The sequence below is a fragment of the Semicossyphus pulcher genome, unplaced genomic scaffold, assembly GCF_022749685.1.
Source record: "Semicossyphus pulcher isolate SPU_LCO1_2020_fin unplaced genomic scaffold, fSemPul1.0.p SCAF_16, whole genome shotgun sequence".
NCBI classification, from domain to species: Eukaryota; Metazoa; Chordata; class Actinopteri; order Labriformes; family Labridae; genus Semicossyphus; species Semicossyphus pulcher.
In genome coordinates, this window is record NW_027211670.1 from 9,137,756 (window position 1) to 9,165,311 (window position 27,556).

The following is a 27,556-nucleotide window of genomic DNA, read 5'->3' on the forward strand; positions in this document are numbered from 1 at the left end:
TATCGGCGTGTTGGCCGATTTTTAAGCCAATATCGGCCGATACCGATAACGTGCCGATAATATCGTGCATCCCTAAAATTAACTATGTTTGATAAAGCCCTTAGGATCCAATAAGTTTAATTTACTATCTCATAAATTTAACTTTGCGTTCATGAAGAACTGACGAACATTAACCAGCACCAGTTCTGATCGTCAGTCAGCTTCTCATGTGAGAGGATTTGTTACTTTTCTTAGTTGTCTGTGTTATCAGACTGAATCTCTTTGGGCTTTGGGACTGTTGGAGAAAAGAAGCTTTCTGAATATGTCAACTTTCTTCATTTCATAGAAATGATTAATACAGAATATAATGTGGGGATTTTATCAAAGAATTAAATAAGAGTATCACATTATTTCAACATAGTAGGTAAAACAGGTAACCATGTCATAATTTTGTCCTACTGTACAATGAGGAAATCTGCAATGAGTCAATTAATTGATTAGCAGAAAATAATAACTAGTATTCATTCAGTCATTTGTAACAAGAAAACCAAACATGATCTCAAACATGTCGGGATTCTTAAACACACAATATTTTTAATTTTTTTTTTTAATTTTTAATAATATTTTTTTTACTTAAAAAAAGCTGCAGATTTTGAAAGCTTAATAAAAGTTTTTTTGGCATTTTTATCTTTTGTGGCTAACACGGGCTTCCATACATAATGTGAGAGAATTAATGTGGTCATATTTTATTAATGTTGCAGTGAACTTTTAATGAGGTCAGAATAGAGACCTATCAGTGTGGTCATGTGGGACCTTGACAGATGGGACGTGTGTCTCATTTGCAGTGATGCGTTGCTGGATCATTTATTACACCCACAGACTCCTGAAGTGTGTGTACAAAACAATACTGTAGGGAAGTTTACAGTGATCACTACGGCTAATCAAGTAGCCTCTAACAGTAAAGAAAGAGTTACCGTCTGCTGAAAGTCCCAGATTGGCATCTCTCATTATTAATGCCTCTCTATTAAGGAGCACCTGAACAAGCCTTATCTGTGTAACCTATACTCACTTTCATGAAATGATGCCCTGATCAGGTAACCACTTTATTTCCTTCTTAAGATATTCATCCCTTCGCATTTCCCTCTTACAGGGTTACCGCTCTGCATCTCCTCTGCAGGTCTCTAAGTAGGTTTTGGCCTGGAGATCTGGATTTGCTGTGAATTATTAACAGGAGAAGTTTTTTTGTAGGAGCTGATAGGGCGTAGCTCATCACCTGATAGCCCCTGTTCTTATTTTCTTTGACGGACATCACCACTAGTGCTGTCTAGAAGAGGAAGTCCCTCATGTTGCCGCCTGTGTCGTGCCTCTCTTGTCTAATTTCACAAACACTGGAAGCTCTCACAACTTTGGCTTCTCCTCAAAAAGCCGTAGAAGACAATGGGAACCTCAGAGGCCGTCAGGCTACGTTACGAGGAGCTGCTGTTCTTCGCCGCCTGCGTTTGTAACTGCTGGAGTTTGTGTCTGTGTGTTTGTGTGTGTCTCGAAGGCAGAGCGTGCAGGAGAGGAGGGGGTGCTGGCATGCGTTTGGGCAGCAGCTGGAGGTGGCAGCTCTCCCGGGCCATGCGGCTGGCGCTGCGGTGGTGCCGTCCGCACAGAGCGGTCCGAGGCGGGGGAACCAAACCGTGGATGAGCGGCAGGTTTCTGGAGCTGTGGAGCTACAGCAGGCTGCTGCTCAAGTCCCTTTACTTTAACAGCCTCACCAACTCGGACACTCTGCTGGACTGCGCGTTCGAACCCGTGTACTGGATTGTGGACAACGTGACGCGCTGGTTTGGAGTGGTGAGTGGTGGGATTTCTGATCTGTAATTTTCATCAGTTCTGTCTTCCTTCCCCTCTCATATCTTTTGTCCTCCTCTCAGGTGTTCGTCTCTCTGGTCATAATGCTGACAACCTCAGTCGTGGTCATTGTCTACCTGTTCGTTTTACCCGTGATCCTCAGCACTTACCCTGTGTACTGGATCGTCTGGCACCTCTGCTGCGGGCACTGGCTTCTCATCATGGTGGTTTTCCATTACTACAAGGCCACCACCACCTCCCCAGGACATACGCCCAAGGTACCAAACCCCTTACCCAAAATGCTTACATAATGTAGTATTATATACAATACATATGCTTTCATGGGTCACATGGTTTACTTGGTGGTTATCTCATGTGTCACATCAGTTTAGTACAAGATTAAAAAGTACTTAAAGGGGAATAACAGTATATTTAAACCTGGGCTTTATTTTTTAACATATTTTGGATGACTAATTGGTAGAAATATTATTGAAACTGTTCCAGGAGATCACTTCAGCCAACAGCTGTCATATAAGCTGTACTGACTGCAATGTTATCTTTTAAGGCAAATGGGCCCAACCACAGTGGGTGTACTCACATTTTTAAATCTGTCTGCCGACATTACAAAATGAATCGTTACAGAAATAGACTTTGTTTTGTTAAGGTAATATCCTTTTTTTTAAACCAGGATGAGCTGTCAGCTACAACACTCTCTTCAAAGCCAACAGACAGGATTAAACAAAGTATTTTAGTCTCGCAGAACACAAGAGTTGCGAGTCTAAACCTACCAGGTAGTTTGTTTGTTGTTGTGTTGTGTTGTTCCTGAGCCAATCTCGGATCCCACTTGGCTATAGTCTGACGACGATATATCCTCTGGGGACAACAACAGTGAACATGCCTGGCGAGTAGCCAGCGGCCAAGACTTCCTTTTCCGCGTGCTGCATGTTTACAGAAAAATATTCTTGTGATTTACTTTAATTAACGGCTCTTAAGTTTGCCAAAATTTCAACATCATGATGCAGATTTGCAAAAAGTAAAAAAGGATCTTTGTCAGAAAACTACTTTTAAAATGCTCGTTTGTTGAACGGAGGTCGGATTAATCATTTCTGATGCATTCAAGGAAGTCAGGAAATCTGAACGCTGAGCACCTTAGTGACATCGCGTCAAGGGAATTTATCTCAAGTTGAATTTTAGATCTAAAACAGATTGTTAGCTGTTATCATGCAGATGTCTGTTTATAGAGATTAATAAGAAGCTAAATCATACATAACGTTCAGCCTGCTTTTGATCTCCACACGGACTGTTTTTCCTGCGTACGCCGCACCCTGCTGATACGTGATTGGTTCATACAAACGGAAACAGGAACACTTGCCGTCCCTAAAATCCACGTCCCTGCCTACATATTGTACATTTCTATGTCAAATCTGTAAATAGAGATTAGTCCCCGAGCTAACCCCAGCAACACAAACAAAGGAACCGCTCAATGCAGCAGTGCAGCAACAACTCTTGTGGTCTGGGAGATAAAATTACTGTTTTCGTCAGTGGAGTCTGGTGGCCTTGAATGGAGTGATGTAATGGTCTTTTCTGGTCCAAAAACAAACCTGAGTCAAACAAGTTCTCTGTAGGGATCAGTTGTGTTGTCAGACAATGTGAAGCCGTTGGTGGAAAAAGAAGAAGTTTTACTTTTACTTTTTGGTTATTGGGTGCATTTAAACCTAAGGATTATGTTACAACCATAACAGCCTGTCCTGAAGTAATCCCATACTGATACAAACATTAACCTTCCCCTTTGAACCATAGTGGTACTATTTTGTCTCAATGATATCCTTGCTGCACTGCCACCAGTTAAAATCCTGGTTAGACTGACAATAATGCATCCCCTTACATTTGTTCTTTTGTTTCTTTTAGGACAAGATTCAGATTCCCTCAGTGTCCATCTGTAAGAAATGTATCACCCCGAAACCAGCCAGGACTCACCACTGCAGCATCTGCAACATGTAAGATAATCAACACTAAATGTCATGTGCAGAGTTTGTGTGTTTTAATACATATAAATAAATGTGATCTGTTTCTGTTATTCTAAAGGTGTGTGTTGAAGATGGACCACCACTGTCGTATCCTTCTGACAAGCAACACATAAAAACCCCAAAGAATTTCACTCATTTCTGTTTTGAATGTTTCATGTTGTCTCTGTACACATTGACCTGAACGCGTCTCCAGCCTGGTTGAACAACTGTGTGGGTCATTTCAACCACCGCTACTTCTTCTCCTTCTGCCTCTACATGACCCTGGGCTGCGTCTACTGCAGCATCAGCAGCATGAACTTGTTTTTCGACGCCTACAGCGCCATAGAGGTGAGACTGGATGTCCTTCTGCGCCGTCATGCCTGAGCTAATATCGCTTCCAAAAACCAAATTCTGTTTGGTTTCATGTTTTTGGTTTGTCAGTTTGTTCCAGTTTACTTTAAAGGTATGATAAGTTGGATTTTTCACATTACCACGCATTCAAACATGGCCCCTCCTCCTGAGCTCTTCGTCACCAGACTCTCACTCTCAATCTCTCGTGATAGAACATGCCCACCCCGCTGAGCCAGCACTGACAGCATCACGGTTACCTTTGCGCTAGCATGCTAACCGTGGGTTACCGTTACGCTAGCATGCTAATAGCCGGTTAGCTTGTCCCCAGATTGACGCATCTACCAGTCCAACAGAAGGCCAACTCTGCATCGCTCTTTCCCCATGTTCGCTGGTCCGAATGGGGCCCAGCTGCTAATTTGAACCACTCCCACACTCACATATACGCTGTGATTGGCTCAGGGAACCACAACAGCGCCCCTCCTGAAAACGTCCCGTGCAAAACAACAGAATAGATGCAGAGGGAAGGATCTGCACACACACACTCACCAACACACATGTATAGAGGCCCATAAGTGATCATTTTTTTCAAGGAAAATCCTACTTATTATTCTTTTAAGAGAACCAGGATGTATGTACTCTTTTCATGAGGTTAAATCGTACATTAAACACCCCATCCAGTTTTATCGAGGAGCTATCATGACATATTTTGCACGGTGCCACCTGCCAGATGGTAAAAGGCACCCGTCAAGCTCGGATGGCAAACAGCGAAACAGGATCCGGGGATCTTTGCTCTCTGCTCTCGTACAATCTCCTCCGATCTGGTCTGATCTCAGGGGTGATTGTGAAACAGCTGGTAAACAAACAACTTCAGGGTTAGAATACCAGTTAGTTTGTTTATTTAAAAGTCCCCTGCGGCAAAAGATCACGTATCCAGGAACAAGATCCAGCATGTTTAACTTACCTTTACTTTTTACCTGTGACCTCATGAAGCAGTGACATTAAACATCCCAAACATGTGAAAATGAGAAAACTCCATATTTGACACCAGTATGAGCAGTTCCTGTTTCTTTCAGAGATTCTATCAGACCCCTCCTCCGACTGAAAGCTACACAGAGACCACAGCTCACAAGAGTATCATCTTCCTCTGGGTGCTGACCAGGTAGGGAACACATCACCGCGTACAGTGTGTCCCCCCTATTTAAAGGTCACATTAAAGGTTGATAGCATCATTCACACGGGATGTAATGTCTCCTCCTGCAGCTCAGTGGCGGTAGCTCTGGGAGGACTGACGCTGTGGCACATCATACTCATCAGCAGAGGAGAGACCAGCGTGGAGCGCCACATCAACCGCAAAGAGACCAAAAGACTGAGGGAGTTTGGAAAGGTACAAACGCTCATGTTCAGAGTATTGGACCACTGTCGGCAGCCATGTATACATACATTCCTGTACTGTGTATATATACATAACTGCTCTTACTGCAGAGCTCATATTATTGTTAGACAAAGAGCTTAGTAAGTATTTGTAGAAAAAACAATTTACGCAGGAATGACTCTTGACGCTCCTTCTGTTCTAACACAGGTGTTCCGAAATCCGTATCATCATGGCACAATGAATAACTGGAAAACACTGTTTGGGGTGGAGAAAAGAAGGTGAGATCAGTTTCCTTTTTTCCCCTAAATAGTGCAGCTTAAATTTTAGTCATGGTTGATGTGTGGTATTGATGTATCTGTTTACAGTGCGGCCAAACACTCATATATATATATATTTTTTTTTTATTCTGTCAATTCTATTTGCTCACGCAATCAAATTTTATGTTGTACACGAAAGGATTGATTGATTGTGGTCAATTAAAAAAGTGGTGACACTCTTTTTTTCTTTACTCTAAGCCAAACTGTGTCACCAGTCCAATTTTTGGCTGACCGCTGGCTCAGCCCTACACACGGGTCTGTATGTGACTGAGTGAGTGAGTGAGTGACGGTACTTTCAGAGCCAAATAAAGTAAAATAAATAAATAACATCAACAACGGCCCGGGAAACACTTCAAAATAAAAGCATTGTGCACAAACGAAGGTAGTCAGAATTCCAGATCGGGCTTTTACTTTGAAAAAGCATACCGTCAGTGTTGACCTACTTTACTCTCCCTGCCCGTGACTTTTACTACAGGAAGAGATGTTCATATTGCTGTCAGAGATCGATAGGACTCATCACAATTCATTTTCAGCGTGTATTTTGGCAGAGAACCGCGCACGGCTCGCGGTAAAAATAGGCGAGCCTCCTATTTTCTACATTTTCGGCGCGTGAGTCGCGCGACATACGCGCGTGTCACGCCATTGTTGAGACTCATCTTATTTTCATGCATTTCAAATGAAAATGAACACGTCCCGCAGCCGGCACGCACACGCCACGCTTCCAGTGTTGCCCACAAAAGCGCGCATTGACCTGATGCGGTCAGCCACATACTAGGTTTTGACCTAGTCTTGTTTAATGTGAAACGCAGCACTCACAAATGTTTGGTTTAGCAGTAATGTAATACATGTCTGATATGTTGTAAAGAGATTGCAAAAAAACAGTTAAGGCTTAAAGAGTCAAAATTTCATGCTCGATAACATGCATGCATTTTTCTCATGTGAATTCCACATGCATATGAAGGCAATCTAAATGCAGACAGCAATGGTGGACTATCCCACCACCAATACATCCTACTATATAGAGAAATAAATACAGAATATAAATGCATTGAGTTGCTATTGTACAACAAATGCACGCAATTATTAGTCTCAGAAATTGGCCTGCGTCCTGACATGTTTGAAAGTGTTTTCATATTTCAGAGTGTTTGTCTTTTGCACATTACCACAGGTATTCTACTGAGATATAGACCAAAAAGTAAACTCATATTTTGATATTAATAAAAAACAAATTAAAAGATTAAAGCAAAAGTACTTTACACTGTAGTTCTTAATGTTGTTGATACACAGCGGGATAGTCTTTCTCGTTGAACAAGAACCACAACAGGATGAATTCTCACTCACACACACATTTTTGAAACGCCTTAACCAATGTGTAAACACAGTTACAATATGACCCCGCACTCCTGATCTTTAGTAGTTGTAATATCTAGCTCCAATTGTGCTTATTTGTTCTTCTGTCCCTCAGTCACTGGTTCACTCGGGTCCTCCTGCCCTCCAGCCATCTTCCCAGTGGAGACGGCATCATGTGGGACTGCAACTTCAACAGGAGAGACCCCATGGCCATCTGACCCTCACCATTTTAATCAAAACCACATCAAAAACTTGTACGACCATTACCCAACATTTATACTACAAGCAAAGGGACTTACCCGACACACTGTTGTGACCAGGGACACTACAAGAAGAGAAGCTTTACGTCATCGGGTTGTCTGCTGCTACGAACAATCAACAATGAGGGGAAAAACTTTTTAGTGACATAAATACGTTTTATAGTGGCGTTGGTATTTTTACTACTAGAAGTTGGAACCACTTAGAAACACCCACTTGTGATTCATCCTCTGGGAATCATTTTCCACCTATCGCCAGCCAACCTCGCACATCAGGTGTAGGACTCTGCCACCAGCCGTCACCCTGCGACTGCAGCACTGTTGACTAATTGGTTTCATAAATAATGCTGCTGGTCAGCGTCGTTGTCGAGCCCAAAACTCTCTTCTTTGTCTCACCTATTTGTAAAGACATGACCAAGACTTCCTGTACATTTCTTCGACTGAAAACCTTGAACACTATAGCCTCATGTGACAAGTAGGTAAGATGGGAGAATGGACGGGGGCTAAGGCAGTGAGGAGAACACCAGCTTTAAATGATGGCATGTCTAAGGTGCTATGTGTTGCAAACATCAGTACAGCACACGATTGGAAGTGACCATTTTATTCCAGCTGTATAATTAATGCCTTTAAAAAAAACTGCTCTCTTGCTCTCCTATGAGCAAGCGTCTTTTTTTCCCGCTTATTTCCGCTTAAACATGAGCACCCTCTTCCTGCGTCGCGCTGCAAAACAGTCCAACAAGTGTCCCCTCCAGGTTAAACTCATTGACCTATAGCACAAAAGTCTTCTTAGAGAAGAGATTATTTGGATACACTGAATTAATGTGCAGGAATGCATGTGTTCATGATTCATTGATGATAAATGTAAAACTGTTCTTGACACTGTATTGATCCATGACTGACATGTCAGGGATCCGAGCCTACACCCTGTCTGCTTCTTTAGTTGTATTGTACAGGTTGTCCATAGTAACTGTGTTTATGTGGTCTGAGGACAAATCCAAGTGTTTCTTAATGTGGAGGAAGCAAGTCATGAGGGCTGAACAGATTTAAAAATATTCCCTTTTTGATTTTGTTTGATAAATGTCGTGATTATTTAAGTAATTGTCCCTTAAAACACGTTTTAAGGTTTATTTCTCTGCATGTGTGCACATGCAGTTTGGTTGCTGGTGTGTGCTGACAAGATTAAGAAGCTTTAAACTGATGTTTTAGTGCTAAAAAAGCAGAAACCAAGAGCTTTACTACATCCTAACTTTATGACTTGAATCTTTGCTTACTTGCCGATTAAGGTAAAGAAAAACAACCCCTCATATCAATTGATCCTTTAATATTTTTTGATACATTGATAAAGAAATCATGCTGTGCCTTGTTTGGTTTTTCTGCCCTAAAAATGAGGCACTTTAAATAAGTGAATCAGGCACTGTGAGGTGTAATTTCATGTTTTTAATTCCTTTTCATATTTCCCTTCCCAAAAAAAGCTACCGATGGATGAGTTGGATCTGTAGTTGCCATAGAAACATGACGTACAGCTGTGTCATTTGTAACCGACGGGAGCTGTGCTCCACTTTCAATCATTTTGTCTTTTTTAATAAAACACTTGTTTGATATTTAAAGTTTGGTGGTGTTTAACTTATTAATAATGACACACTTGCTTTGTTTCATTACAAAGTTTTAATGACATTTTGAGTGAGACGTTTAAATATTGTCTATTTCCTTGGCATCAGTAGATCTGAGGTGCAGTCAGCCAACATGAAATGACTCGACGATAACTTTGATAGAGCATCGATATTTGTTCAAGAGTACAAGGAAGGTGTTTGACATGTTCACATAACTTACAATCCTCATTTATCGAACATTAACCTCAACATAGACACTTAATTATATAAAATCATCTTTAAAATTAAACTTATGTCAGTGGAGGTGAGAGACGTATAGAAGAGCTTGACTCATGGCAACCACAGGACGACCGGCACATTCATCTCTCCGAGGTCTGAACAACCCCACCCGGTCGGCCCATCACAGTGACATGAATCAGCTGTTGTTAAGACATTACTGCTCAGACACACATTCACTCAGACGAGAAGATAACAGGCTGTCAGTGCCTGCTGGGGTCAGTGCTGCTCTTGTTTGGCTGTAAGTCCACATCGTGATACGCGGTGAAGAAGAGCGCTACGATTTTTCCAGCAGCGAAAAAAACTCCCACAATGCTCAAACTAAAAAAACAGAAAATGTTGCTACCATGTTTCTGAAGATCACAAGTGATGTAGGTATGTTTGTTTTCTCCCTTTGTTTAGGAGTCGACACATTTAACAGAAGCCATTTAAAGTTTAGAACTTGAATATCTTTGTCTTAATTTCTCAATCAAAAAGTTTGTATCGATTTTTTTTATCGTTTCTTAGTTAAATCGAAAATAAAGGATATGATAATGATTCTGGTTTTTCAAGTAGTTTTATCTTAATCACAACAAAATACGGTCCTTCATTTTAATATGATTGCGGAATGATTTTTTTCAGGGGTTACTTTAACCTGCTGACCAGACAGGGAAGGAAACCTAAAAGTTTTGGCTCTCATTAACGGCATTAGATTTGGATTTTAAATGCACTCTGAGTCACCTTTTTCAGATTATCAACAAGCTAATTGCCGACCTGCAACCCGATGACATATTATCTCCATTAAGTAGCAAGATTGACCACAACGAACAAGAGGCAAGTTACACATTACACAAACTGCTCATTTTCATTCTTTTAACTTAGTCAGCGCTCCACATTCAGTACATATACTCGTATTTGTGTGTAAATGAAGTCAGTTACAACAAAAGCATCAGTAAAAAGTGAAAGATGAAAAGACTGTGGGTGAGAAGATCCAGAGAAGAGGGGACAGAAGCTGTCGTTTGGACTGCACAGCTCTGATCGTTGGTTTCTGGTCCTGGAGTTTCCCACTTCTGATGTCTTCCGGGTTTAGGGAAGATCGGAGACTCTGGTTGTGTTTACGAAACAGAATCACCTTCCGCCTGGACTTCCTAACAGGAACCTTTGAGGGGAACAAGGCAACTTGTAATAAGTACCCCACTATGATGCACAGCGCACTAACCTTTAATGTTCTTCTACCAATTAAACACTGTGATGGAGAGGTTTCTAAAAGAACATATCAGAATGCAAACACACCACCGAACACATTACTCAAAGGTAAAATCTGCCATGATCAAATACATGTAGGACATTATCACATGTCCCAGCGTGTCTTTTAATCAGCAGTATCAGATTCTCACCACTCTGCTCGTGCCTGAACCGCCTCGCTCCTCACCAGCCTCTTCTTGTCGTCCAGAGGTCGAGCCAGAGCTCGCAGCACTCGGCCCCGAAACGGCATGATCTGAAACATGAGAAATATTATGAAAATGAAATGTTACCTGACACAAGGTACAAAGTATTTCACTCACAGGGAATAATTTATCTGTAATTTAAGAATTTAAGAATTTCAGTGCTCAAGAATCACGGAGAAGACAATCATACTTAAAAACAGAGGGGATTGTGCCTTTGCGGTGGCTGCTGCTCAGCCATGGAGCAGCCTACCGATCCATATATGAGCTACTCAGTCGCTTGACATTTTTAAGTCGCTACTAAAGACCTCTCTCCTCTCGATGGCTGAGCTTGACTCTTCGTATTTCATCTTATATCGTCCAACAATTGTTTTTAAATGGGCTTTATAAATAAACCTGACTTGACTTTAGTTCTAGTTCTGACTGGTGGACGGAGCAAGAAATAGAAGCCTCTGCTGGTCCTTAGCACGCTATCTGTGTAAACTTTAAGCGTTATGAGAGAGAACAGAGGTGGTGGCCTGAGACACCACTTATCACTTACACACAGTGCAGTTTTAAATTCAACACCCAAAGGCGTTAAAGACTCTCGGTTTACTTCTAGCTCCGCCCACCAGTCAGTTTAAAACTGAAGAAGGTAGCAAACCGTCTACAAGAAACTTAGCTACATTAACAGAAATAACATTTTCAACATCTCAAACACAGTTTTGATTTTTACCTCATGTTCAGGAAAGCTTGAAATGGCATGAACGCAGCGCAGTGAGGCGATCCTTACGTTCTGTAAGAAGCACACATACATTTGATGAGAGCTCTGCCTTTAACACCATGTTCGTGCTGTATAACGCAGTGGTTCCCAACCTTTTGTCCTTGGAGCCCTGCTTGTATCTAAGAAAGGCTGAGCCCCCCTAGCTCACACACACGTACACCAAAACAATAAAGTGAACAGACTTTGCTTTGTTAATGATTTTATTTAACATGTGCAAATCTAATCTTGACAAAGCCTCGCGCACCCCCAGCGATCTTTGGCGCCCCCCTAAGGTTGGTCCGGACCCCAGGTTGGGAACCACTGATATAACAAACAACTTCATCTGATTAATTAAGACGCTGTGTGGTCAAACAGCTCTTGTTTCATGTACATGGGAAAGGCTTAACAGTTTTCATGGTAGAAGCAGGAGTGATATCTCACTAACCATGGTAGGACTGGACATGAGGGCCAGCAGCCTGTTGATCAAAGCCTCTAGCTGCTGGATGAGCGCGGGCGGAGGGTCGATGAGGACGGGCTCCAGGCAGGACAGGGTGGACAGCTGGACGCCCTGGTCAGGACACGACAAGGCCTCCAGCAGCAGAGTCAGGAGCTGAAAACAAAGTTACATATCAGTGATGAAACATTTTCTACGATGGAGTAGAAGGGCCACATTAAAGAACAAAAACAGAGATTACGAGAAACAAGACGTAATATTACGAGAATAAAGTCATAATTTTAGACTATTGTTGCCTAAATATTATAAATATCAGAAGAGCAGCCGCCGCATGCACTAAAATGAGGAACGTGTGAAGTATAAATTCATAGTGAACATCTTGTGAAGTTATGCTTGAACATGATTGCACCGGAGGCTGAACACAACTTGAGCCGGAGCTGTTTTTATTGAACACACCCAGTAACATGGACCTCGCGAGAACATGCGAGATCTCCTGCCGCGTAATGCACAAGCACACTAAACAGCTACATATTAATACATTGGTAGAGGTTTCACAAATAGGAAATACTTTTGGAACATCAGCACCACTTTGTCATAACGATCAGGACTCTGAAAAGCGATTTTATTTGAAAATGAATCGTGATCATTTTAGCGCAGGTGGCTGGCTGCTCTTCCGATATTACCCTTCAAAATAAGATACAGGCTAACCATGGCCTAAAATAACGACTTTATTCTAGCAATGTTATGACTTATTTTCTTGTAAAATTACGACTTTATTCTCGCAATATTAGACCCCCCCCCTATGTGGTCCTAATACTCCATTGTAATCTTCCACATTTTACTTTAAATAAAGAAATTTTATTGCTTTTTGAAAATACACCTGCAGTTTGCTCTTTACTCACCGCTGGGAGTTCAGTGACTTGAACCTGCTTGGGCAGCTTGTTAACTATGTTAGACAGAGCCTTCAGGTAGTTGGGCTTCTTTTCTACAGGGAAAAGAAAATGTTTGTCATTAATATAATACATAAAACCTGAGATACCTGCTTACACAAGAAGAGCAAAGCAACTAAGATCCCGTAGGTAAGAGGTCGTTTTTTCTCTGGAGGAATTTGACATGTTTGTTTAAATATTATAGAAATAGTGTTATTTTAGCATGAGCATGAAATGAGCTGATTTAATCTATAACTGTACAACTGAATAAAAACATTTGACTCCTCTATAAAAGGTTCACACTACATATTATCAGAAGAGATGCGGCCCCAGGTTCAACTCCCACCCTCGGCCTTTTGCCGGGTGTCATCCCCACCCTCTCTTCCCCCCTCTCCGCCACTATCCACTGTTCTCTCTATAAAATAAAGGCACACAAAGCCAAAAAAATAATCTAATCCCATTTTTCCTTTATATTTTTAGGTATCTCATGATCTAAATAACCTCTCTGCTCAGCAGCGCTGTCGCTGTGTACCTTCCGGTGCAGCGTTGAAGCCCTGCACCAACTTGGCCGAGTTCTCGCTGAAGAAGCGCTGACGATACATGATGCGAATGTCAGCGTGGACGCTACGGTTCAGGACATCGGGACAGTCGCTCATCAGCAGCGAGAAGCCGTCTGCTGCCATCGGACCCAGGCCGGTGTCATCGAGCAGAGAGAAGAGCTGCAAACACACACAGTGGGAGAGAAATCAAAAGTCTGTAAGAGTGAAAGAAAGAATAAAATTTGTTATAAACATCCAGTTGTATGTATTACTATGTAGTTACATGCGTGCAGGAATAAATAAGACCTACAAAAATGACTGCATGTGTGTCTCTGTTTTTACCTTGTCAGTCAGCGCTGTGGACAGAGGGTGGTATCTGAGAAGCAGAGCCTTGGCAACCTGGAGACAACATAAATTTTATTGCCCTTGTTACCCACATTTTTAGATTTGTCAATACACCTGATTTATTTATTGCCAGCTCCTATAAAAATAAAAATAAAAAACATTGTAAACAGTGTGTTACCCAGATCAGGAGGGTGAAAGCCTGAGTGTGAACAGACGAGGACGCGGACTCCAGCTCACTGCACACTCTCTTCATCGTGTTCTGCACGAGGCTGTCCAGAGAATCACCTGAAGAAGAAACAAAACCATCACAGCTGCTTTCAGTTGACAAAGTGAAGCTGATGCTTTCGGAACAAAAAGTCCCGACGACTTGAGGAAACAAACTGACCCTGCGGTCTCTTATTAACGAGGCCAGCGAAGCACTTTGCGGCCGAGGTGTACGACAGCAGGTGGCTGCAGGTGCAGCTCATCTCCTCCAGCTCTGACAGCAGCTGATCCAACTGAGGCACCTCCACCTGCAGGACATGCACAACACTCAGACTGCAGCTCCTGTAACAGTAACAACTGTCTTTTAAGATATACAGCAGAAGCAGAATCAAGGTGTAACTTACACTGCGAGGTAACGAACACACACATCCCATGAGCAGACAGACCAGCTGAGACTGGCTCCATGAGTCCCCCTGCTGCTGCTGGGAACAAAATCAGTCAAAATTACACTTTTCTAAATACAGTGCTGGTAAACTACTATTGAAGAAATGTATTGTGTCGAATGAAATCTTATTTAATCACTGATATAGACCATGTACATACAAACCTTGAGCAGCTGGATGTTTGAAGGGAAGGAGTTGTCGGGCAAAAAGGAAACATCACCATTCAAAAAGAGAGCTACGGCCTTTGATGCCGTCTGTCTCGCCAACCTGACAGGAGACACCAAGAAAGGAAACCACACAAACCTCGTGAAAAACAATCTGACGTCGTCTTGCAGAGACTAAATCAGAGAAAGTGACAACAAAAGAGAAGGTGTGAAGTAGTCAGGAACTGTAGGCATGTTCAGGTTATTTTTTTTAAATCTGAAAACAGCTTTCGAACATGAGAGAAACTGACTTCAGCTTCACAAGTGAATTAACTATGTAAGGCCCCGATTAGACAGAGCGCGTTTTCGCAGGCTGTAAAATGCGAGGCGCACTGCAGTGTCTTTTTTGTTTGTAAAAAAAAAGAGCAGCTCACTGCGTCTTTTTTTCTACTGTTGTTAAGGCAACCACTGAATCAATGGCTGCCATTAACCTAACCGTTATATTGTAAGCTGACAGAAGGCCCGCATCGACATTCATCTGATTGGAAAAACGCCAATTACGTCGGACGCTTTTCTGCTTTGAGTTAAAGTTTTTTCAACTCGAGGCGTTCAGAGTGTTTCTCGAAAAATGTGAGACGCTCTGCAACGCAAAAGCAGCGAGCAAAAAGCGTCCCTGTCATTGAAAACGATGACAAAAAAGCCGCCCCAGCTGCTAAAACGCGCTCTGTCTGATCGGGCGAAACTAGATGCATGTGTAAAAGATGTTAATGATATAAAACTGTGTCTAGAAAAGCAAAAGCAAGTGATCACCTGTTATATCACTAATCCTGTTCTAACCCTGCTCTCCTCAATACATTTGAAAAAGACGCTGCTTCTTATTATCTTCACCCTCAGATGAGCTAAGACTGGTCCAGATTTTTACTTTACTGGTATGAATGTGTTACTAAGTGCCCAAAGAAGAAGAAAAACTAAAAGAGCAGAACAAGAGATGGATGAGTGTGTACTAACGTGGGCTGTAGCCTGGAGCAGGCAGTACTGATGACAGGGACCATGGCGGACAGGACCACCTCCTCAAGGAGAGGACTGCGACGACCAGGTGACCCCTCACCTACAAAAACATGAAAGGGAGTCTATTGTGAGCTAGAAAGAAAAACTGAACGACTTGGACCAGACACCAATCAAACGCATCACATCAAAAACAGGCCAATCAGATCAAAGTGTCATACATCGCGACACGTAACGTTAGTGAACCATGAATGGGACAGAAGAGAGTTCAGAGGCAACACCACCTCGCTCTCTTCAAAGCCACCAGACTCCAATAGCAAAAACAGTCATTTTACCTCGCAGAACACGGGACTTGCTGGGCTATCGCTGCCTCGTTACACGTCGTAACACACGTTAGTTCAGAACTGAGCTAACACTTTAAGACACCACACAATAACACAGACAAACTAACCGATCGAGGCAGCGATAGACCATTAAGTTAATTAGTAAAATTACTGTTTTTCTTAATGGAGTCTGGTGGCTTTAAAGAGAGCTAGATAGTCGTCATTTTGAAACCAGAACATATGAACATAGGGCCCCGGTTTGAAAATAACAAAGTTTCATTTTATTTCTTTGCATAGGATTAATGTGTAAGGTAACCATGGATACATTTGATTATTATGAAAATATGTGCTTTGGGAAAGTAACTAAGTAACTTTGAGTACTTTTTAGGTGAGCTACTTTTTACTTTTACTTGAGTCAGTTTTTACACGAGTACTTTTACTTTTACTTGTGTACAATTTCAGTCACGTAACAGAACTTCTACCTGAGTAGATTATTTCATAAGGCTACTCTTTACGCCGCTGTCTGTTTATTAGTAATGGGCTTAATAAACTTAGCTTGTATACGAGGTAGAGCATTAGGTCACCATCAAAGTTACACCGAGATTTCACAATGAGACTTGAGACAGCTGAATATGACTGTGGTGGAAGTGAATTAAAAAGCAAGGAAGAGTAAGAGCTTCTCACCCTCCAAGGCTGCCTGGAGAGCCAGAGACAGCAGGCGCGGGATGATGATGTCATGGAAGCACCTTCCTGTCTCCTCGGTGTCCTCAACCTGCCCTGCTATTCTCTGGAGGCTGCGACAGGCTGACACCACCTCGTCGACTGAGAAACGAATGCTACCTAGAAAACAAAACAAGACATTACATTACATGTTTGTACATCTGCCTACATTGTGACAGCTTCAAGACAACTTATGAGAAAATGTTCTATAATCTATACCTGGAGTCTGAAAACAATGTCTGGGCAGATTACCTGTGTGTGCTGAGCTGAGGACCTCTAAGAGGACGGGCGTGCTCTCCTGGACAACACTGGGTTTGGTGGAGACCGCAGCCAGAGCGGACAAACACCGCTTGCGCACTGCATGATGGGACTGCTGCTCAGTAGCTACTCTGTTGTTGTCTTGATCCATGGGCTCTGAGAGGAGAAGAGGAAAAGGTTGGTGCAGTGTAATCTGGCATCTGCTGACCTCATGTTTAATTGTAAAGTCAAGAAACACATCACTGGAAGGGGACAAATCCTCAAGAAGCATTTCTGTTGATCAGTGTCAAAAACACAGAATAAATAAAAGAAATAAAACCCTATAATTACATGGTACATATATTAGAATTTCTCTAGTTTCTTTCCACATTTTCTCTTTTACTATTTTATATTGTAAGAGTTTGCTTTTCACCTACCGGAGAACATCTCGTTCTTAAGTCTTGGGACCAGTTTGGTGATAAAGGCTGCTGGGTGCAGCCCCGCTAAGGCTCCGGCACACTCCACCACAGCAAGACTGAAGGCAGAAACAGGAAGAACACACACATAGAGTTAATGTTAGGCTGCAAAACAAACCCAAAACATCTTCATCAGTGTTCATTTTGTTAACGAAAATAATGACGAAAATTGTTCGTAAAAGATCTATTTTCCATGACGAAGACGAGACATTGACAAGCTAAAAATAGATCGTTGATAATAAAGACCTTGACGGCACGCATGTTGAGTTTTCGTTAACAAGACGAGACAGGACTAAAATGTTGTCAAAATGCAGATTTTCCCTCAATGTGCGTCTAATCTGTCCATCATAAAAGCACTGCATTCCTGTAACTGGGTAACGGGTATCACAAAGGTGGCTGTGAACTTTCTCTGTCACCCAGGCTTTCTGCCTCAGGCTCTGTGCACGCTCACAGAAAAAGGGACGTTTTACGCGTCACTCGATGCTTCTTCTGCACAGAAAGGAACGATCACCGACTGTCTGCTTCAGTCAGACTGTTTAAATGAGAAGGGATGATGAAAAGTCTTTAGATGAAGTAATGACTAAAATGTGATGACTAAAACTGGACTAAAATGTTTTTGAGTTTTTGTTGACTAAAACTATAAAGGGTAAAAATGACTAAAAAGTGACTCATGCTAAAAGCATTTCCATCTAATGACTAAGACTAAATCTAAAATAGCCGCCAACATTAACACTGATCTTAATTCTGATAAGACAGAAACATAAGAAACTGACCTGACTCTATCGTCCTCCTCTGTCAGCAGCAGTCTGGTCAGGTGATCTACAGCCAGCTCTATGTCCGAGTCCAACAGCAGGCCTGAGGGAGACAACACATTTGGAATATCTGGAAATGTTCTGACAAAATAGGATTCTACGGGAAGCTGCGAGTGTTGTTTGCATCTTACCCGTTTGTTGTGCTAGTGAGGTCAGCACAGACGCGGCTGTGACCTGTAGACTGGAGTTATTCTCCGTTAGAGCAGAGAAGACCATGCTGCACAGAGACGGGCGGAAGGCGACAAACACGCTCTCCTCTGATGTGACGGGAGAAAACACAAAGGGAAGAGACGGATTACAGTCATGTTTGATTCTAAATATAAATGAGCAAATTCTGTCTTTACTCTTCTTGCTTACGTACAAAAAGGAGCCAAATACAGTAAGAGTTTTTTATGTCAAAATGTGGATATAATTACTTCAACTAAGGATAAAGAGATTAGCATCTGAAACTAATATTTCATTCGTAGTTTAGTTTGAAGATTTGAAGGCGTAAAAGTGGAAAAAGCCACAGCTGTAAGAAGAGGATGTGACACATGGACTAACTATGCCGCCCTGAAGCAAAACAGAAGTACACTTGCCTTTCTCAGAAGACTGGCTGTTTTTTACTGGCTGGATGAATCGTTGCACCACCTCCAGTAATGTCCGTCTGTGAGAACACTGCACAGAGACAAGACGTCATGTTTTACTTTCACTTCATTAATGACACACAAAGAAAATAACACAAGAAATATCATCAGGATGTTACAGATCAACAGCACAAGTAAGAGCACCAACATCTGGATGTTTCTTTCTCTACCTCTGCTCTGCTGTTGTACTGCTCAACCAGAGAAGGCATGACTGCAGCTGTTATGATGTGACTCGCCCTGTTGGAGGCGCTGCAGGCTGCCTGCAGAAGTTTGGCGCTCGGCCACACCAGCTTCAGGTCCGGCTCGCTCAGGTGATGTTTGCAGTCTGAAACGGCATCGCACTTTTAGTAAAAACAAACCCACACAATTACAAATGTTTCACAGTGTAGAGAGAATATCTTAAAGCTGCTAATGAATGTTAAGCAGCTAGAGACACTGAAACAGTGGAGAGTTTGAGTGTCACATTCTGTTTCACTGGCTTTTCTAGGCTACAAAGATTCACACAGAGTTTCTGCAGATATCTCGCTGTGGTTTGGATGTGCACAATCAAAGTCTTTACAACCCATTCATATAGGCCAGAGTTTCACCTAAACCACTGGTTCCCAAACTTGTTCTGCAGAGCCCCCCTTTGGTAGATGAAAATATTTTCAAGCCCCCCCTACCCCTCACTGTACTCATCGACACATAAACATGCATCCATATACACTAACACGCTATCAGACACGTGCTGCTCCTTGATATCTTTGGACATGTCATAAGTGCACCTCACAACAGAGGGAGAGCCTTAAGTTTGCTGACTGCTGCTGCATCAATCATAACTAAAACCACTAAGGGTAGTATTAAGTCCTCAGCTGTGGTGTGCAGCTTTTTACATGAAGCAACTCTGCAAGCTTCTTTATAAGAGGCCAGTTGAGCATTTGATGGCACAGATGCAACTATAGTAAAGCCACTCGAGAAGAGGGCTGAACCATAAATCGTTTTACGATCACAATTGCGATGTGCGCATGTGCAATAGTCACATGGCAGGAAGTGCGATAGTGAAGCAAATTAAGTGCAACATATAAAGCTGCTACTTTACTGCTGCTTGGTGCAAAAGGAAAACTCACCATTTTCTGGTTTTTCGCGACTTATCGAGAGGAAAACTCTCTGATATCGTGTTAGTGCAGCCCTTCATGAGAGCACACACAGACCTGACCACTGTGCAGCAGTCTGTCACCTGCCTGTAAACTGTAAACAAGCTCCTGGCGCTGCTGCTGCTGCTACTGTCACACGCGATGTGGATGATGGCTTAGTGTATTCCCGTTATCAGAGAGCGTTATCGTTAACGCTGTGGCCATATAATGGAACGCTCGCGGAGCAAGACGTGCCGCGGAGTATTTACTTTTAGAGGCTTCACCTGCAGCGCACACCGCGCAATGGGGGCGGGGCTGTGGTTACTGTGGTTACTCTTGATTACTCACCATTGTTCAGGTGAAGAGATCTAGTAGTTGTAATGTATGGATTCATCATCAGCCTTACGTTTACCCTGCAGTCCTTTCACAAAATTGGCCATGCTTTGCTCGCACTGCAGGACCGCCTGCATTGTTTTATTGAGCCCCCCAGTTTGGGAATCACTGTAAAATATTGATACTAGAATTTGCCTTTAAAAACCTACTAACACAGTCAAATCTTCTGTCTACACATAATTACAGTCAAAATGCCTTCTCAAGAATTATACTGTCTCAGTTAAGGAACTTATATGTAGATGACCCAAATATGATGTGGTTTTCTCACTCTGCACTTTGGCAGGAAACTAACGATCGTCTAAATGGAAACACTGTGTCTACAACACTGTTGGCGTCGCGTGTAAACTGTACAAGCAGCGGGTTAGAATTAAAGTCAGCAGTCACTGTGGTATCATTTCCTGTCAATCTACATTAACAGTGGTACACTGCTGTAAACCCTCCCATTACCACAGCGCTTACATAGTTGTAACATCTTCACACCATCTCCGTCTCTCTGTCTCAATAAAGCAGACCCCTTTATTTAGATAACCTGTTTCTCTCATAGTAATTTTTCATGTCTTTAGTCGCATAAAGTGTGCATTTATTTATTTTTGCGTGCAAATAAGTCTGTTTCCCGCAGCCTTCACCTTTGAGAACGAGATCCAGGAAGGTGCAGAGGGAGTCTTCAGAGTCAGAGTTGAGGACTGAGCGAGACAGGCAGGAAGTGATCGCGGTTAGAGCAGCGAGGCCAGCAGACTCGATCTTCTCACTAGACGTCTGAAACACCTGCAATGAAACAACAAGAGGAGGCCAATTATTCAGAGTATTGTTCTTTAGATTCACAAAGAGGCATTAACATTAACAGTGTTTACTTTGGGCTAAATAAGCAAATGGAAACTAAAGAGTCTTTTAACATAATTCAGTTATCGACTTATTTCTCTTTTCTAGTTGAGAACACAAGAAAACACTGATCAGTACAGACTTCATTGTTTTCTTGGCCTTTCCAGGGTTGAACAAACTGGATTTGTTCCTTTGTTTTGGGTCATTTCCTTTACATTCTTTCACTTACATTCCCACCTCTGACGAATCGCCCATCAGTCCTATTGTTAAAAGTTTCTGACTCATATTTTTATATGTGCTAACAATTAACACTGCACCGATGCACAGCTGTTCATGTGACTGCAGCCTTTAGGACGCTTCCTGTTGGTAATGGTGGAAGGGTGAAAAAGTGTTTTCATTCAAGACCAACTCCTCCCAAAAAACATAGTGCTGTTCGATGTTTCCTTAGAGAGTGTTGAACCCATAAACATAAACAAAATCACAGCTACTATTACCTCTCGGCGCAGTGACGACCACAGTCCCTCGAGGAATTCTGCCAGGTCCTTATGTTCATACTGTGACACACAGGCAGCCTGAAAAAAGAACACCCTCCATCACCTTCAGAAGTCCTTCATAAACTTGCTCTACTTTACGCCTTTCAGCAGCTCCACTGTAGTTGTAATGATTGACTGTGTTCCTGAAGAATAACAACTGTATATCTCACATGTTTGCAGACTTTGGAGTCAAATATTTATGTACCTAAGAAAACAGACTACTGATACGGTCAGAGGACACTTTCAGAAAGGAGTAGGCATTCCTCACCAGAGTCTGCAGCGAGTCCAGCTTTGCACTCTGAACATCAGAGTCCAGCTTCTCAATGATGAGAGGTAACAGAAACTGTATCACGGGAAAAAAATAAACAGGACATAAACTCTCTTTTGACCCTCTGAAAAAAACAGCGATGTTATCAAAATTTGCTACGGCTTCAAGATCACACCCAAAAAGCTAAATGTCAGTGTAAACTGATGGTCGTACCTCAGCAAATCGCGGCGTCCCTGTGAGGACATCCCTCAGTGTTTGGATGAGCTCCTCTCTGGTGATGCCGTGGGGGTCATTGGCAGGCTGGGGTGGGAGGTGAATATGGGGGATTTAAGGTAAAGCAAGAAGAGACAGAAAGGCAGAAAAATCATGAACACTTAGTTTCATTAGGGAAGCAAGATGGCTCTGCAGTAAGTAAAGGGCCAGTTCCAGACTTTCAACCTCAGTCCTATAATGCTATTATGGGGAGCTAAAGCCATTATGGTAGAAAAAAATGCCATTTGGCTCTGTGCCTTTGGAAGGCGCTATCTGCTTCTCCAATGGGCCCTGGAAAACCTACGTAAAACGTGTCACCTGGCGGAGGCCAGGCGGCTCGCTAAACTACACTTCCTCAATCTAGGACGCCCGCCTCCGATGTCATGTCTCGTTCAAAATCGTCAGGTTTGAAATGTAGACTGCAGACCTGAAGATTATTTAGACGATCCACCGGTATATTCTCGTCGTGTTTCGGATTCTGTACCGCTCTGAGCCATTGCCTGCAGCGAAAACAGGAGTATTTTCTTTCAGAGGGAGGGGCGCAATGCACGCTGGGTGTTGTAGGAATGTAGAATTGGTGAAACCATATTCTGTTTGTACAGCGCCAATTTTAAATATTATTGCTTCTATCGATGACAGAGAACACCAGCTTTGACTGACAGTGGGCGAATTGCTCCTTTAAAAAGGTTTATCATTATAATAATCGAACAGTTTTCTGTATGTTAACAATATGTCATCACTGCTGTTTGCGACCCTAAATGATTTGTATTTTTCAAATATGTCAGGATGGTATCTGCATGTTAACAAATAACACACCAAAATAAACAGACAGACATAATGTTTAAGGTCTAAAATGTATTTGAGGAGCTTGTTTCATAATAATCATTTGGTGAAACAACAGTACAACCCTTTTGTCCCAAAGTAAACCCCACATCATGTCCATGACATTGTGGCAATATGCTGCTTTGCCCCACAGAGTTGACATAAGATCACAGAGCTGTGATCCTCTGTGATGTAGACATGGGAAATGTGCGTGAGCCGATGAGGAGACAGACCCTGTGTTATTGTTTCTACACAGTTTCCCCTGAGGTCACAGGAAGCCAGTGATGACATTTCTGTCTGCTGCCCCCTCTGCTTTCGTCAGTTCTCAGACACGCGCAGCTGAGTAAACAGGGACTTACAGGGGTGAAGTCGATGGGGAAATAGCAGGACGTCACTTCGAACAGCTCCTCTGCGAATTTACCTGAGGCAGTAGACAGGAAATTAGTGGGAGGCAAAATAAAGGCATGCTAGAACTGCACACTAATTAGTGACAAAGTTCAAAAAGAAAAGAGACAGAGAGAAAACAAGGAGAAAGATGTTGAATGCACCTGTATGTCGCTTACCTAGATCATAACATCGCTTGACGATGGTTCTGGCAATCTGGAAGGCTAACAGGAGGTTGCGGGGATCCCTCTCTCCGTCCATTGATTGGACAAAACCAAACACAAAGTCTGCTCCCAAACCCTTCAGTTCTGTGAAAACATCACACAGGAACACAAAGTTTTGTTCACAGTTCTGTAAGATCATCACATCAAGAGGGACAGGCCATTTAGTTAGAGAAATTACAGCACCATCAATCTCGGATCCCATCGGCTATAGTCTGACGACAATATAGTCTCTAGGGACAACAGTGAACATAGCCGGCGGTTAACATAAACAGCTTCCGGTCAGAACTTCCTTTTCCGCGTGCTGCTTTGTTCACAGGAAAATAAAACGTTTTTCTTGTGATTGACTTTTATTAACGGGTCTTAATTTTGCTGAAATTTCAACATCATGATGTAGTAAAAAGGTAAAATGAAGCTTTGTCAGGTCTGTCGTCAAGAGGAGAAGAAAACTAGTTTTAAAATGCTCGTTTGTTGAACGGAGGTCGGATCGATCATTTGATGCATTCGAGGAAGTCGGGAAATCCGAACGCTGAACGGCTTTCGTGACACAGCGTCAGGGAATTTAACTCAAATTGAATTTTTGATCTTGAACAGATTGTTAGCTGTTAGCATGCAGATGTCTGTTTATAGAGATTAATAAGAAAGTAAATTATTGTCAGGTGACGCTGATGGGAGCCGGGGTGACATTACCGTGCATTACGTTCGATCTGCTTTTGCTCTACTCACAGCCTGTTATTCCTGCATATGCTGCAGCCTGCTGATACGTGATTGGTAAATATTACTCGGACTACAAGCGTAGTACAAACTGAAACTAGAATCTGACTTTGTTACCTCTTCCTGGATATCTGAGGAAGCCAGACCACAAAGGATTATATGAAATTCACCAAACAAAAGAAAATCTATAACCAGAGACGAGAAAGTATTTCGCCTAAGAAGTTTTATCAGTAGCCGAGAGGCTTAATATTTATTTAAATCGATTATTATCTTTGAACAAATTGATAAATATATAGTGAAGCATTGTTTTAACACTATTATGTTAACTCCTACTATAGTATAATGTTGGCGAGACAGAGATGTGGTCACACAAAGACTTCATTGTCACCTCTCTATTTGCATCTCACACAGTTGGTCTATACAAAACTATTCAGATGCCAAACAAAGCAGAAGCTCTGTTTTTACTACAGGGCTGGTCGGAGTTAAACTGCCCCGAGGAGGGAAATGACCACAGTGATTAGTTTTCTTCCAGCCACGCTCTCATTCATTTTTGGGAACTTCCAGCGCCTCACTTTTACCTGTGCTACTGTGCCGCAAACCTGTCGTCTCTTACCGGCTTCTCTGCTCTCCATGAGGTTGATTAGCATGTTGTAGACGCAAGCTCGCTCTGCCAGCATCAATGACTGGAGAAACACAAACAGACCCCATGAGCTTTTTACCCACAATGCCCGGGGTAACTTAGATAAGTCAAGTTTAACAACCAAACATACATAATAAAAGAGGAAGTGCTTCACGGACATGAAGGAAACAAGAACAACATGTGGTCAAATATTGCATTGATGTGTGTTTCATACAGTATCAGAATTCAACAGTAAAGTCATTGTAAAAGTCATTCATGGTTTTTTCTGTTCGTAGGTTGTTTTTGTTTCTTACAAACAAAGTAAACAATGCTATTAAATGCTGTGATTAACAGAAAGGATTGAACTGGAATCAGCTGATGTATGTGTGGCGAAAACATAACACTAAAGGTCATCTTGATATAACATACTTTCGCAGGTGGGTGTTAGGCTACAACCTTAAAGTGTCAAGTCTCACCTGAACATGAACATCCTGGAACAGAGACCTCAGCATGGACACGGCCGAGCCAGGAGGCAACACTGTACATTTTGTCTGAAAGGAAAAAAGCATAAACACACAATGCGCATGTTGGCCACTTCTCAAACCTCAGTGGACACGTATGCAGGATGTTTCCAATATTGTCACTGAAAATGGATGACAGACAGACTCACCAGTGCCCGGAGCCCCTGTAAGACAGGCGGTGTGATGACGTAATGGTCCTTTAGACGGTTTTCATAAAAGGAAATTAGCACTTCCACTGTGGAGAGCAGAGACAGACTTTACATGTATATGCAGCTTGTATGAGCATCATCTTTTCTTTTTTCACTTCATATTTTGGAAAGAAAGAGTGGTTTTGCAAACAAATGCCATGTCAGTGTTGCTTATTGTGTTGAGAAATTGAATATATTTTGAATCGAACAAAGACCAAGTGTACCTTCTCTCTCTGTTAGACCTCCATAGCACTCATGTAATACTTCAGAGAGGAGCTGGACACCTCTGGCTCGAGTGTGAGGCTGAGAGCTGGTCAGACTCAACCTATAACAGGAAAGGATATGAAAGTCTTCATGATTACTAATAGGGATGCAGGATATTGGATATTTTGCCGATATGCCGATGTTTTCTAACCTGTTTTGCCCATTTCAATACCGATATATTTGCCAGGTTTTTTTCCACCTAATTACAGAGAACATCCAGTCTCCCCTGTAGTGGAATTGATATCATGCCTACTCTTATTGTAGTGGCCCACTGGCAGATGCAGAAATAACATAATACAGTGCTTTTTAAAACATTCACTGTGCAATATAAAGAACCTCTTTAACTGAGGTTACGTACAAAATGCCATATTTATTTGTATCTAACATTTTCTTTGAAATAAAATAGTAATATTCATAAACTTAGACAGGCTGGGATGATGAGATTTGGCCCCTCCTCGCATGACCAATGCTGAGCAACCATTGCAAATATCAACCTTGTTGTCTGAAAAACTGTCATACCGCAGACATCTTGCAACCTTGACGCTATGATTTATGAATTAAATCAAGCTTTTTTTAAGGAATCATCGAGCATTTAAGCATAATTAATCTGCCGATAATATTGTGCATCCCTAATTATTAAATATTAATTTAAGATATACTATAGTTGACAACCTTATCTATGTCTGGGTGAGTGACACTGAAAAAAATGATAGATATTTATGTGTGGTACATTCAAAACATTCCTTTTGAAACATGTTTTAAAACCAAGACTGCATCAGATAGAGTGAAATAAGTAAATACATAAATTAAAGTCTATTTATGCTTTTTTTTGGTTTATGTTATACTGCCAATATGTTGATATCTTACCCCAGAGCTTCCACCAGCTGCAGTATTGTAAATTGTCCATCTTTAACACCTGGATAGAAAGGCAAGTTATAAGTTATTCAACCATATCCACATAGAAAATAGACAGTACAACACTTGAGCATAACTGGTTAGCTCTTCACTACAAATTAACTAGCAGCACCGGCGAGGTTCAAAGGTACAGAGTTCATTGACAGGATGCTATTCGGACACAAACACAGCAGCTAGCAGGCGGCATGCAATGAACCCACACCACACTAGCATCACCATTCACATTATTATTCGAATGACAGTGCCTTAAAACGAAAGGGATATATTACATATCTGGTGGAATCATGAAAAAAAGAAGAAACTGGTGTCATAACTCGTGTTCTACACTTATCAGTAGGTTGTAACATCACACAGGATGTTGTGGTGCTAAGTTAGCTAGTTAACCATCATGCTGTGTTGCGCATCCTTCAAGCGGTCGCTCAGCAGCCTCACCAGCGTTTTCTTCACAACGAATTATTTTGGAAAGGAGTCAAGAAAAACATGAAGTGTTATTTACCTGTTGCTGTATCTTTGGCCTTGCTGTCCTGTAGTCCCGATACATATTCCTCTACCAGAGACAGCAGCAAGGCACTGTCCGCAGCCATCGTGCCTCTGTTACTCAATACCACGCATGCGCGAAAAGTTCAGGGAGAGACGCAAAAGTGGTCAATTTTACATAAGCCTTTGCAAAATAGTGCGGTTTATGTCCAAGGTGGTATTAAATTAAGTAACGTGTATTTTGTGTGATATCTAAACGGTTGCCGAACGTTAGAATG

At 42.0% G+C, this 27,556-nt stretch overlaps 2 protein-coding genes across 3 annotated transcripts; one reads left to right on the forward strand and one right to left on the reverse strand.

The window, feature by feature from the left end:
- The first annotated feature begins 975 nt into the window (after nucleotides 1-975).
- Nucleotides 976-8,098, forward strand: zdhhc16b (zinc finger DHHC-type palmitoyltransferase 16b). The gene is made up of 9 exons (XM_069664210.1): nucleotides 976-1,818; nucleotides 1,899-2,093; nucleotides 3,724-3,812; nucleotides 3,901-3,929; nucleotides 4,036-4,169; nucleotides 5,246-5,331; nucleotides 5,433-5,556; nucleotides 5,752-5,822; nucleotides 7,327-8,098. Exons 1-9 carry the CDS (start codon nucleotides 1,417-1,419, stop codon nucleotides 7,427-7,429), a joined length of 1,233 nt encoding a protein of 410 aa, XP_069520311.1. The 5' UTR covers nucleotides 976-1,416; the 3' UTR covers nucleotides 7,430-8,098.
- Nucleotides 8,099-8,798: 700 nt separating this feature from the next.
- Nucleotides 8,799-25,658, reverse strand: mms19 (MMS19 homolog, cytosolic iron-sulfur assembly component). 2 transcript variants are annotated; one of them, XM_069664212.1, is made up of 28 exons: nucleotides 25,584-25,658; nucleotides 25,390-25,464; nucleotides 24,908-24,977; nucleotides 23,539-23,667; nucleotides 23,335-23,396; nucleotides 22,115-22,201; nucleotides 21,902-21,976; nucleotides 21,595-21,672; nucleotides 20,908-21,046; nucleotides 18,947-19,101; nucleotides 18,729-18,807; nucleotides 18,282-18,407; nucleotides 18,112-18,193; nucleotides 17,300-17,397; nucleotides 16,878-17,039; nucleotides 16,590-16,745; nucleotides 15,586-15,685; nucleotides 14,599-14,701; nucleotides 14,396-14,470; nucleotides 14,173-14,299; nucleotides 13,966-14,072; nucleotides 13,785-13,841; nucleotides 13,436-13,622; nucleotides 12,877-12,959; nucleotides 11,966-12,130; nucleotides 11,494-11,553; nucleotides 10,731-10,831; nucleotides 8,799-10,492 (listed from the first exon to the last, which is right to left on the reverse strand). In XM_069664212.1, the coding sequence occupies exons 2-28, from the start codon at nucleotides 25,423-25,425 to the stop codon at nucleotides 10,462-10,464; spliced, it is 2,730 nt and encodes a 909-aa protein (XP_069520313.1). In that variant the 5' UTR covers nucleotides 25,426-25,464; nucleotides 25,584-25,658; the 3' UTR covers nucleotides 8,799-10,461. The 2 variants fall into 2 exon arrangements, with proteins under 2 accessions (XP_069520313.1, XP_069520312.1); XM_069664211.1 differs by having other exon boundaries at nucleotides 14,396-14,473.
- Nucleotides 25,659-27,556: the final 1,898 nt, after the last annotated feature.